A 12,545-nucleotide genomic window follows, 5' to 3' on the forward strand; every position below is an offset into this window, starting at 1 on the left:
CAGTCCTTTTCCTTCACCTAATCTTTAAAAGAAGGTCTCTGACAGTTTTACTAATCCTTCTGATTGTAGTGAAGAATAGAAAAGCATATCCTTTGTGTTAAGTGAGGGCACATTTCAGGTGGCTTAAGTTTCTTGTTATAAAAATGAGCTTACAGGGTAAAAGACTTACTTAGTAAAACTGAACATTTTTCCCACTTTATTTATAACCTCAGTGTGTTTCTATTCTAATTTACATTCTTACCCCTAGAGGTAGCAGTTCCAGGAGGCCCCAGACCTTTAGTGTCTCTTTTCTTGCCAGCTTCTACTTTTTTGGATTAATGACCCAGGACAACCTCTTCCGTAGGCTGGTTTCCACCCCCTAAAAAGCCATTTGATTTTTAATCTACTGTGCATACTGAAGGATATGTTTCTTTCTTTTTTTTTTTTTTAAGGATATGTTTCTTGTTGAAATTCTATTATTATTAAAATCGTAACTCTTGTTCATTGAAATTTCCCACAAAGCATTGGAAACTACAGGTTTTTTTTTTTTTTTTTTTCCTCTTGAAACTACAGTTTTTTATAGAATTTTTTGGCCTCCTTGTTTGGAAAAACTGACAATGCTTTTGTCACATGTACTGTGATGGAAAGGAATGCATATATTTGTTCTGTAGAAAAAAACAGCTATCCTGCTGTTAAGGATTAAAATTCTTTTGAGTTCTTTTTACCACTTAATCGGTGGTCCTGATTTAGATTATACATAGATTTTCCTTTAGGCAGAAAACTTGTACCCTGAAGAGGGTTGGGGAAACAACTAGGTATTGGTTTCGGGATTTGGGAAGTGTAGAAGGAAGGGTGGGATTCACTTCCAAAGGAAGAGGTTGCTAGTTTTCCTTAGGGCTAATGTAAGAGTGAGTGAAAATGTAGTTTTTGTCACTGTGAAACCAGACCACAGACTGCTCCCCGGGGAAGGAACTCATCAGTAACTTAAAACATTTCCTAAACATTAGTTTACTACTTTTCTTAGTTAATTTCTTGGGGCTAATTTGAATTTCTGAGACCGTCCTTTTTTTCCTTTGATGAGTCTACTTGTTTAGATAGGCAGATGGTATTCTTTAAGAGTGATTATTATAAAACAGTGACAGCCCAGGCTTATTATTTATAGTCATGATGAATAAAAATTAAAAGGAATGAATGAATGCTTAATTTTTTCTCCCCTCTTCAATAGAAAAGAACGTCCTATATCATTAGGGATTTTCCCATTACCTGCTGGAGACGGATTGCTTACACCTGACACCCAGAAAGGTGGAGAGACCCCTGGATCAGAGCAATGGAAATTCCAAGAATTAAGTCAACCACGCTCTCATACCAGCCTGAAGGTAAGCTTCATTCTGCTGAAATCTTCAATTTACGTTATATAAGCTTTCTTACCCAAATTGAACTACTAGATTAACTAAAACAAAACAAATGCATTTTATTTGTATACATTTTTATCTTGTAAAACTAATGTCTTTTATTTATTTATTTTTGCCTTTCTTTTAAATTGGAAATGAGCTCTTCCCAAAGAGTTTTTTTTACTATTTTTTCAAGTTATATAGGAAAACAAAGTCAAGCATTGTTATAATCTTGACTTGTTATAATCTTGTCATTAGTATACTAATGACATGATTAATCAAAATTTCTATTTGATATAGGCTATTTTGATATTTATTTGATCATACAAATTTTAGGTGGGGTAACTAGTGATCTTAATGATGTTTTTTTAGAATTGAAAATCATTGGTACTGGAAACCCTTGGTTCACTCTTGAAGTTTCATAATTTTGTAAGGCTTTTTTTTTTTTTTTTAAAGATTTTCTTCCTCAAAACCCTTCATAAAGCAATGTCCAAAAGTGCATTGTGTTTAGCTCAAAAGCCCTGACGTTAGTTCATTATAGATTATATTCTTGACCAAGAACATACTGTCAAAGAAATTATAAGTATAATTAATAGTATACTCTAAGAGGGGAGATATGGTAATAGTTCAAAAAATATTTAAAATTGGGGCACCTGGCTGACTCAGTCAGAAGAGCATGCAACTCTTGATCTTGAGGTTGAAAGTTTGAGCCCCATGATGGGTGTGGAGATTACCTAAACAAATAAATAAACTTAAAAAAATTAAAATTATTCTAAATCTTATAAAGTTGATATTTATAAAGAATATTGATTATAAAAGAATTTTGTTATATTATACATTATCATAAAACAAATAGGTCACCTACATTGAATATAGGTAGATTACATTTTATCTCCTTTTCTTGCTTTCTTTTTTCCAAAGTACTTTTATTATGGTCTAAGTGCTTAAAGATAGCTCTTATACTTTTAAAATACTAAGTCATTTACTACTTAATTACTTTGTCTCTTTCTCTCCAATTAGGACATAAAATCCATGTGGTTTACTTATTGCTGTATCCCCAGCACTTAGAAAAGTGCCTAGCACAGAGTAGCCACTCAGAATATGTTTGTTGAATGAACTATTTGTTTTAGATGTTAGGAAGACTTTTTTGGAATAAAGTACACTCAGCTCTGGTAGAGGCATTTAGAATCATTTCATTGACCTTTGAAATGTGCTCAGAACAGTAAGCAATCAATATTTGATAGCTTTTCTCCCACTGAAAAGTATTTTTAACATTAAGACTGGCCTCACCTTTTCCCCTTCTCTTTTCCTTGTTGCTCAGTTTATTAGAAGCTAATCATGCACCTGCTCAAAGTCAGTCCACAGTGATGCTGCTAGGAAACTCTAATTCTTTACTCCTACTGCCACTCTGGCTTTTTTTTTTTTTTTTTTTTTAGCCTGCCTGTAGGTTTACTAGGTCTTTCAAAACACCCGTTCCTCAATTCGCCTACTTACTGTGTCCCTTTCCCAAAACAAAATTAAGTAGGAGGGATACTTTTAGTACATCAAAAATGTATACCATCTGGTTAACTATATTTTAATTATATTCTAAAAAGGAACCTCAAAGAGAAGATTATTATAATTCTCTTGTTGTTTAATCCAGTAACATGCTGTGACAGAACTTTACTGAAAGTTATAAACTGATTAACAGATTATTAATATGGACTTAAGCCAGAGAGGTATTTTTGTTTTGGTTTTGGTTTTGGTATCCTGCTTTAGAGATACTAAAGCAAGTGTTTCCCGGAGAGTTTCTAGAATAAAATCCTGTCTCTGTCTACTGTGTACATGGAGCCACTTAATGAGATAAAGGCTCAACATGTAGAAATTTCTAGGAGCAAAGTGGTACGTTGCAAAATGGCAAAAGTCTGATTTGTAAAGTATGTCTAATAGTTAGAATATGCTTTGTTATTTACCTACGCCTTTATCATAAACCAGATGTCATTCTCTAACTTTATGGAAGGCTAGGAGTTGGGTTTAAGAGTTCACTTATGGAGCCTGTCTCTTGTACCTATTGGTCTTTGTGTCCTTGTGTGACAGGAAGTGGGCTAGGCTTCCTCTGATTTAACGTTTTCTACAACTTCCATTTCTCTGCTGACCTAGCTGTATTTAGGACATGCTTTGCCTTTGTTATGAAAAATTGAAGGTGAGAATTATAATTAACATTAATTTTACTAGCACAGTTTTCTGTGAAGTAAGGTTAAGGTGAAAATGTTCTGTGAGAAAACCATATGATGGATTATAACCAAGGAAACAGAACTACAGGAAGCTTCATGGCAGAAGAGTGGCAGTAAAGGGGATTTGCCAATGATTGTAACATTATGGACCTTCTTTGTTGCTGTATTGCAAATTTCAAACGGTAAGAGAGTTGTAGTCAGTGAGGTATTATTATATCTTCAGGTACTGGAAAATCTTCCAGGAATGAAGCATCTAGAAAAATGAACAAGTTGTCTTTTTTTTTTTTTGTATTTTTTAATTAACTTTTTAAAAAGATTTTATTTATTTATTCGCGCGCGCGCGCGCGCGCAAGAGAGAGAGAGAGAGAGAGAGAGAGGCAGAGACACAGGCAGAAGGAGAAGCAGGCCCCATGCAGGGAGCCTGATGCGGGACTCGATCCCGGGTCCCCAGGATCAGGCCCCAGGCTGAAGGCGGTGGTAAACCTGTGAGCCACCTGAGCTGCCTTTATTAATTTTTTTAAACATTTTTATTTATTCATGAGAGACACACAGAGAGAGGCCAAGACATAGGCAGAAGGAGAAGCAGGTTCCCTGCAGGGAGTCTGATGCAGGGCTGGATCCCAGGACCTCGGGATCATGACCAGAGCTGAGGGCAGACACTAAACCACCCAGCCACCCAGGCGCCCCACAAGTTGTCTTTAAAAAGAAGTGTGTATACATATTATTCCTCATATTCTTGTGGGGAAGATCAACAAATAAGTAAACAAATAAATGATGTAATAGATTTCAAGTATTTTTTTTTATTTTTTTTATTTTTTTTTTTAATTTTTATTTATTTATGATAGTCACACAGAGAGAGAGAGAGAGGCAGAGACACAGGCAGAGGGAGAAGCAGGCTCCATGCACTGGGAGCCTGACGTGGGATTCGATCCCGGGTCTCCAGGATCACGCCCTGGGCCAAAGGCAGGCGCTAAACCGCTGCACCACCCAGGGATCCCAAGTATTTTTTTTTTTACAGATTTTATTTATTTATTCACGAGAGACACACAGAGAGAGAGAGAGGCAGAGACACAGGTAGAGGGAGAAGCAGTAGTAGATTGAGACCCAGATTGAGTGGACTCGATTTTGGGACTCCCAAGATCATGCCCTGGAACAAAGGCAGGCGCCCAACCGTTGAGCCACACAGGCTTCCCTAGATTTCAAGTGTTATGATGGACGGCGTGTGTGTGTGTGTGTGTGTGTGTGCGCGCGCGCGCGCGCGCGAGAATGTGTGTGTGAGATGCACTGTTTCAAAAAAGCAAGATTAGGAGCTAAACAGTAAATAGGGATGGATGTTTACTTTAGAGTGGCAAAGGAAGTCCTTTTAGGGGTGATTTGCACCCTGCATGCATGGTTGATGACATAGCACCTGTAAAGGCTCTGTGGTGGGGACAAACTAGAACATTTGAGGAATGGTTGTTGTTACACCTCTCCTTTGAGATTTTTAGACTACTAAAACTACTGTGCTGACATGCCTTTTTCTCAGGATTACCCTCTAAATATAATGGGAAATTCTCATTCCTACCCTACCTTGTAGCAGCATTTGACACATTTGAATACTTACTGCTTCTTGAAATACTCTTCTTCACTTTGCTTCCAGGACACCCATCCCCCTTGTGGCTCCTGGACTTCTAAGTCATAGTTCCATGGAGCTTAAAGTTAAGCCCCCCCCTCTCTACATAATCTGAGTAACTCAAGTTCCATGTCTGTAAATGCGCTCCATACATCGATGTTCACAAATTTGAATCTTCCACTCTCATATTCTGAACTCCTCCACACTGCTGCATCCAATTACTTTGTTTTATAGTTTTCCCATATGTATATATTTGTGTTCTGCTTAGGTTACCCCTAGTGGAAACAGTCTTCTTTGAAGGCCAGTCAAAATGCCACAGCTTACATGAAGCCTCATCTGACACCCCTGTTAATGGCCTTCTAGTTTAGAAATCACTAGAAAGCAGAGGAGTTTATATTGCATCATTAACAGAGATTTCTTACTGAGGGTGTTTCTAGTGAAACAGGTAAAAAGCAACTTGTGTTGAATCACCCAAGCTGTTCTGTTAAAAATGTATTATGAAAGTGCTGAAACTGGGAATGAACAAAAAAATGTTAAGGTGGGATTGTTCATCTAACTGAATTATATTCACAAATAAGCTACCAAGAAAGAAGGCATTAGAGAAGAAAAGGCCAAGAATAACCTGAGACAGTCCTTAAGAAGAACAATGAGAATAAGAATTTGCCCTACTAGATATCAAGGCTTACTATAAAGGTGTGATTATTTACATGTTGTAATATTGCATTATCTGCCCTTCCTCTTTCCTTCCTGCACAATTCAGTCCTGAAGCTGCTCTGTAGGGCAAAGCAAGGTTAAGCATCCATAGGGTGAAGTGGGGGTGGGGCTGGTGCAGGTCTATAACCTGAGAAAGGTTTAGAGTATATCCATCTAGGGGTCACCTGGTGTAGAGAGTTAGGGCCCCAGCAGTGTGAAGGACATCCATGCAAAGGGGCAGCCAGGCTTTAGGGTGTCAGATCTTAAACAGGATGATGAGGGCCTCCCCAAGCAAGGGCACTCCAGGCATAGAATATGAGAGACCGAGCAGGTGAGGAGGGCCGCATCCACATACAGTTGGAATGAGGGGCAGAAGATGTACAGGGAAAGAAGAGCATTGGGTGGAAGTGGCAGAGAAGAGAGATCGTAAAAGATTGTGGCCCTGAAAGTCAAAGGACAAGAGAGCTTTAGAATGGAAGCGGTCGTTAGCAGGGTCAGCTGGTATGGATAAGTCAAACAGGATGAGGATTGAATTTGTCAATTTGTAGATACAGGTTTGAGCAGTCTGAGTTGCAGGACCAGTAATAGGAGTGAACAAGAATCATGAAAGGAGGAACTAGAAAGGGTCAGGACTCCAGACAGGTGGTTGTAATGGCAGGAGGGAAAAGGGTAACTTGAGTTGGCTGGTGGGAGAGGTACTCTTAGAGTGGGAGGCAGTGGGTTGTTTGTGTGCTTAGAAGAGTCCAGTAGAAAGAGGAATTGAAAACAAGGCAGTGAAGAAGATCATTGATGTATCAGAATTGTAGAGGCAGGGCAGGTGGGGAGAGATCACATACCCCAGCTATAGTTAAAATCTACTTTGTTGACGGGACATCTGTTTTTCCTAGCCCTTTGCTATTACAAACAATGCTGTAGTGAATTATACATAATTTTCTACTTGTATTTATGATTCCCATAAGTGGGATTACTGAATCAGAGCATATATTTAAGATTTTGATATATATTGCTAAATTATCCACCCAGAGACGTTCTCTTACCAGTGGTGTTGAAGTTCTTCACTGCTTCACATGTTCAGAGGTCATATAGCCCTTCCTTATGCCCAAATATGGGAAGAGAGAGAATGAAGTGTTTCAAGTATCTTTTAAAGAATCCTATACATTGAATATTGATGCTGTTTTCTAGACCTTTGTATCAGTTTGCCAGCAATTTCACAGATTTCCATCTAGTTTCACATATACGTGTATATATACCTATATGTGTTTACGATCTGGCGCATGCCTAAAGATGTATGTGTGAGTGACTGCATATTGCATATATACCCCTTCCAAATATTTTTTTCTTTGAAGAGTCTTCTGGGTTGGTGATTGTTAGTAAAATATGACTTTTAGAACTGAGAAAAACAATTTCAAGTTGGATGGATACCTACTTGTAAAATTTTAAGAGTTCTTTTAAAATCATATGAATTGAAATACTTTAGTAAAACTGCTGTGAGAAACTCTTATTAGCATGGTTTGGTATGTAAAGCCAGTGGTCAATGTGTGCTGCATTCTTCAGGAGATGTGCTTAGCATACAGAACAGGAAATGGCTAAACAGAGCCAGCATTCTTATTCAGAAGAATTTTCCATCCTCCTCCATTTGTGGTTAACAGTTTAGTTCCTATTTCTTTAATTTTTCCAAATTTGAATTTCTGTAGTAGTTGAACCTTATTCCTGTGTCTTTTGTGATTAAAGGTTCCTATTACAAAATGTGTGTGTAATTAAAAGTTTCTGAGCAGTTAAAGCTCTTAATTTTTTAAACTTTTTATTTTAAGATATTTTCAACCTTAAGAAAAATTGCAAAAACAGTACAGAGAGTTCCTATAATACCCATCACCCATCACCAACAAGTGTTAACTAACCATAATATATACAATTATTAAAACTAAGACAGTTGACATTGGTGCAATATTATTAGCTAAGCTGTAGACGTGTATTTGGATGTTACCAGTTTTTCTACTACTGTCTTCTGTTCAGAATCCAGTCCAGGATCCCACATTGCACTGAGTTATGTGTTCTTGGTGTCTTTCAACATATGACGGTTCCTTAATCTTGGCCTTGAGGCATGAAGAGCATTGGTTAATTATATTGTAAAATGTCCGACATACTGTGCTTCTCTAATGATTTCTCATAATTAGATTGACATTTTGTATTTTTGGCAAGAAGATTGCAGAAACAACATACCTTAGTAGGGATTATTAACCTTGATTGCTTGGTTTAGCTGATGTGTGTTGGGTTTCTCCACCCTGTTAACTGTTTTTCCCCTTATAAATAATAAGGATCTTGGGGTGGGCGCCTGGGTGGCATAGTTGGTTAAGCATCTGACTCTTGGTTTTGGCTCAGGTCAGGATCTCAGGGTCCTGAATTTGAGCCCCACATCAGGCTCTGTGCTCAGCAAAAAGGCTGCTTTAGATTTTCTGATGTTCTCCGTTCCTCTCCCTCTGCCTCTCCCCTCTTGCTCTTGCACACACCTGTGCACTCTCTCTTTAAAATAAATCAGTCTTAAAAAAAAAAAAGGTATCTTGGTGGATATGCTTTGAGACTGTGCAAATATCCTATTTCTCTTTAAATTTTCATCTACTTATTGTAGTTCTGTCACTGGATTTTACGGTTATTACTGTGGTGTTCCAGTGGTTATTTTCTATTTTCTTCATCCATTTTATGTTAACTGGAATTCTTCTGTAAGGATGAGACCTTCCTTCCTTCCTTCCTTCCTACATTCATTCCTTCCTTCCTTCCTTCCTTCCTTCCTTCCTTCCTTCCTTCCTTCCTTCCTTCCTTCCTTCCTTCCTTCCTTCGAAGTTATGGACATTTGTTTTATTCTCTAGGTTATCCAATGCTATCGTTTATTTTATTGTGCAAATTGTTCCAGCTTTGGAATTGAGAGCTTTTTAGGTGGACTTCTGTATGCTTTCAACATGCCCCTTACTTTTTTGAGTACTTCCTTCCTGGCACTATAAGATGCTCCTGGCTTTTATTCTATGTCTGAGCCCTGGTTCTTGTATTTAGGAACCAAGATCTAGGTACCACATGTGTTTGTTGCTTGAAATGTGATTGCTTCTAGGCTCTTTCTTTGATGCTTATGTTGTATTCTCCATTCATTTATATTATATATTACCCAGGGATCCCCCCTTCTCCTCCTTTCAGCTGTTTCTTAGAGATAGGGGAATGGAATTAGTTCTTTCTTAGGGGGAATGGAATTAGTTCTTAATGGAATTATTTACAGTGAGGTTTTTTCTTTTTGACATATTTACTGGATTGTATGTTGACCAAGATGCTACTGTATGTTGAGAATGAACATTGGTAAAAATCTAAATAATACAATTTGAAAATCATGGTTTTTACAGCTCATATTTCAAAGGTGGCTTCTTTTCAAGTAATTTGCTCAGAAGTATTTATTATTCTTATTGATATTTAATATTTAAGCTAGCTTTTAGAGTAAGAAAAATAACTTTAATAATTTCCTGTTAAAGACAAATTACCTGCTTTTTGCATTAAAAAATATCTGAGTGGGCAGCCCAGGTGGCCCAGCGGTTTAGTGCCACCTTCAGCCCAGGGTGTGATCCTGGAGAACCAGAACCGCGTCAGGCTCCCTGCATGGAGCCTGCTTCTCCCTCTGCCTGTGTCTCTGCCGCTCTCTGTCTTTGTGCGTGTGTGTGTCTCTCATGAATGAATGAACGAATAAAATATGAGTGCCCACTATGCCAGAAACTAGAAATGCTATTTACAGTATTCTAGGAGTCCAAATATTTTATAAAACAGGGTTAAAAAACTTTTAACTGTTAACAGTTTCCTGATTTTTTTTTTTTTAAGATTTTATTTATTCATGAGAGACAGAGAGAGAGAGAGGCAGAGACATAGGTAGAGGGAGAAGCAAGCTCCATGCAGGGAGCCAGACATGGGACTCCATCCCAGGTCTCCAGGATCACACCGTGGGCTGAAGGCGGTGCTAAACCGCTGGGCCACTGGGGCTGCCCCCACAGTTTCCTGATTTTAAATAATATTGAAGAATCTAGACTAAAAAGTTTCTCCAGCCCTAAATATTTTCCCCAGGCATTGGTGTATCTGTCCTTCAGACGTTTTTCTTTTACATATGCAAAATAGGTAACACACTCAATATGTTTGTAAGATAAATGGCTATGTGCTCTAAGTATTTTCCTGCTGCTTGCTGGTTTGTTTTTCATGAAAAAATGTGTGTTGGCAGTCTTTCCATTGTTATGTAGAGAGAGTGCCACCCAGTTCCTGCCCCCCACCAGCATTTGATAAATAGTTGATAAGGGTTAAATATAATAATAACCCAGAATCAAAGATCATATAAAAAAAATTGAGAGGCAGTCTGATTTCTATAAAGTGAATCATGCCTTGCTAATCTGTGGCTTTTGAGAGAATTAACAGAGAGCCTACAGCCATATTTTAGGCTTTTCAAAGACTTTGATGAATTTCCAGAACAAGAATATTTAAAGCTTCTGGTTGCTTTGTGTTTAAGAGAAACACTTGTCTTCGGGTTCCTGGGTGGTTCAGTTGGTTAAGCATCTGTCTTCAGATCAGGTTGCGATCTCAGGGTTCAGGGATGGAGCTTGGTGTTGGGCTCTCTACTCAGCAGGGAGCCTGCTTCTCTCTCCCCAACCTCCAGTGCTTATGCTCTCTTTCTGTCAAATCAAATCTTAAAGAAGAAGAAAGAAACACTTGCTCATAGAGGGAAATTTACAGATAGAAAATGAATAAATAGGTATTTTTGTGAAAGAGAATTTCAATATTGGTCACTCTTCAATTATTAGTGATGTCTGTTTCTGAAATGATGGGGTAAAAGGAAGGTACAGTAAACATTTCCAAGTGTACTGGAATATTTGCATGTTAAGTATTCTAGATGATAAAAAAATATTCTAGATGATTAGAATAGATTTGAAAAAGATTTCAGGGCTGTATGAATAGATAAAAGGGCTAAGTATGAGCTGCTTATTGATAAAGTATTAGGTTTGACATGGTGACCCCTGAACTATAATATCTCTTAAACTAGAAGCTTAAAGGTGTTCTTATTTTTTTTATTGTGTGTTTGTGTCTTGTACTTTAAAAAAATTTTTAAAAAATTAAAAAAAAATTATATTCAATTAATTAACATACAGTATATTATTAGTTTCAGAGATAGAGTTCAGTGATTCATCAGTCTTATATAACACGCAGTGCTCATTACATCATGTGCCCTCAATGTCCATCACCCAGTTATCCCATCCCCCATCTCACTCTCCTCTAGCAACCCTCAATTTGTTTTCTATGATTGAGTCTCTTGGGGCACCTGGGTGGCTCAGTGATTGAACATCTGCCTTTGGCTCAGGTCATGATCCCAGATCCTGGGATTGAGTCCTGCATCGGGCTCCCCTCAGGGAGCCTGCTTCTCCCTCTGCCTGTGTCTATGCCTCTCTCTCTCTCTCTCTCTCTCTCTGTCTCTCATGAATAAATAAATAAAATCTTAAAAAAAAAAAAAGTCTCTTATGGTTTGTCACCCTCTCTTGTTTTATTTTTCCCTCCCTTCCCACATGTTCCTCTGTTTTGTTTCTTTTTGTTTTCTTTTCAGATTTCATTTATTTATTTGACAGAGAGAGAGAAAGAACAAGAGTGAGCCAGCACAAGCAGGGGGAGCCTCAGAGAGAGAGGGAGAAACAAGCTCTCCGCTGAGCAGCGAGTCTTATGTGGGGTTGGATCCCAGGACTCTGGGATCATGACCTGAGCTGAAGGCAGCTGCTTAACCTACTGAGCCACCGAGGCACCCCACTATTTTGTTTCTTAAATTCTACATATGAGGGAAATCATATAATTGTCTTTCTTTGATCAATTTATTTCGCTTAGCATAATATCCTCTGGTTCCATCCATGTCCTTGCAATTGGCAGGTTTGGGGTTTTTTGATGGCTGAGTAATATTCCATTGTGTATATATACTACATCTTTATCTATTCATATGTTGATGGCATCTGGGCTCTTTCCATAATTTGGCTATTGTGGACATTGCTGCTGTAAACATTAGGGTACAGGTGCTTCTTTGGATCACTACATTTGTATCGTTGGTGTAAATACCTAGTAGTACAGTTGCTGGGACATAGGGTAGCTCTATTTTTCGACTTTTTGAGGAAACTGAGGAAAGTGTTTTTAAGTCAAATCAAAATAAAACCCACAAATCCTCATTTTAACATAGTAGATTAGAGAGATCATGTTATCCTGAATGGTAAAACAAGCCAAAGATACTTAGGAATGTGCTAACACCTAATAAATACATGATCTTGTTGTCTCTCGTATAATCTTTCTTTCTTCCCAGGTCAGCAGTAGTCCTGAATCTCTGAAGGCTGTAGAACAGGAGGTGAGAATGGTATTTCAGATCACTTTCCAAAACTAAACAAACACAATTAACTACTGGTTACTTATTCAACTGCTATTCTCAAGACATTAGTGCTCAGTTTGGAAGACTACTGATGTTTTTCACTGAAATATAAGAGAATTATTTCTGTAGTGGTTGCTAGGGCTTTACTGTAATCTATAAATTACTCCTCCCCTAAAGACAGCATTTTAAAATAAAGAAGAGAAATCTAAGTAAATCATATGGAAGTTCAACCTATTTCCATCTACCCAGCT

General features: G+C 37.9%; 1 protein-coding gene across 12 annotated transcripts in view; it reads left to right on the forward strand.

Moving 5' to 3' along the window:
• The window catches only part of SPAG9 (sperm associated antigen 9), a 145,750-nt gene that overhangs the window by 66,861 nt on the left and 66,344 nt on the right, over positions 1–12,545 (forward strand). For 7 of the 12 annotated variants that reach the window (XM_077852709.1, XM_077852712.1, XM_077852713.1 and 4 more), the window contains one exon: positions 1,205–1,355. In XM_077852709.1, the coding sequence (XP_077708835.1) occupies positions 1,205–1,355 (151 nt within the window). Of the gene's footprint in view, positions 1–1,204; positions 1,356–12,231; positions 12,274–12,545 lie in introns of all 12 variants that reach the window. The other 5 variants (XM_077852706.1, XM_077852707.1, XM_077852708.1 and 2 more) reach the window with 1 other exon arrangement.

This window comes from Canis aureus, chromosome 16, assembly GCF_053574225.1.
Source record: "Canis aureus isolate CA01 chromosome 16, VMU_Caureus_v.1.0, whole genome shotgun sequence".
In the NCBI taxonomy this organism is placed as follows: domain Eukaryota; kingdom Metazoa; phylum Chordata; class Mammalia; order Carnivora; family Canidae; genus Canis; species Canis aureus.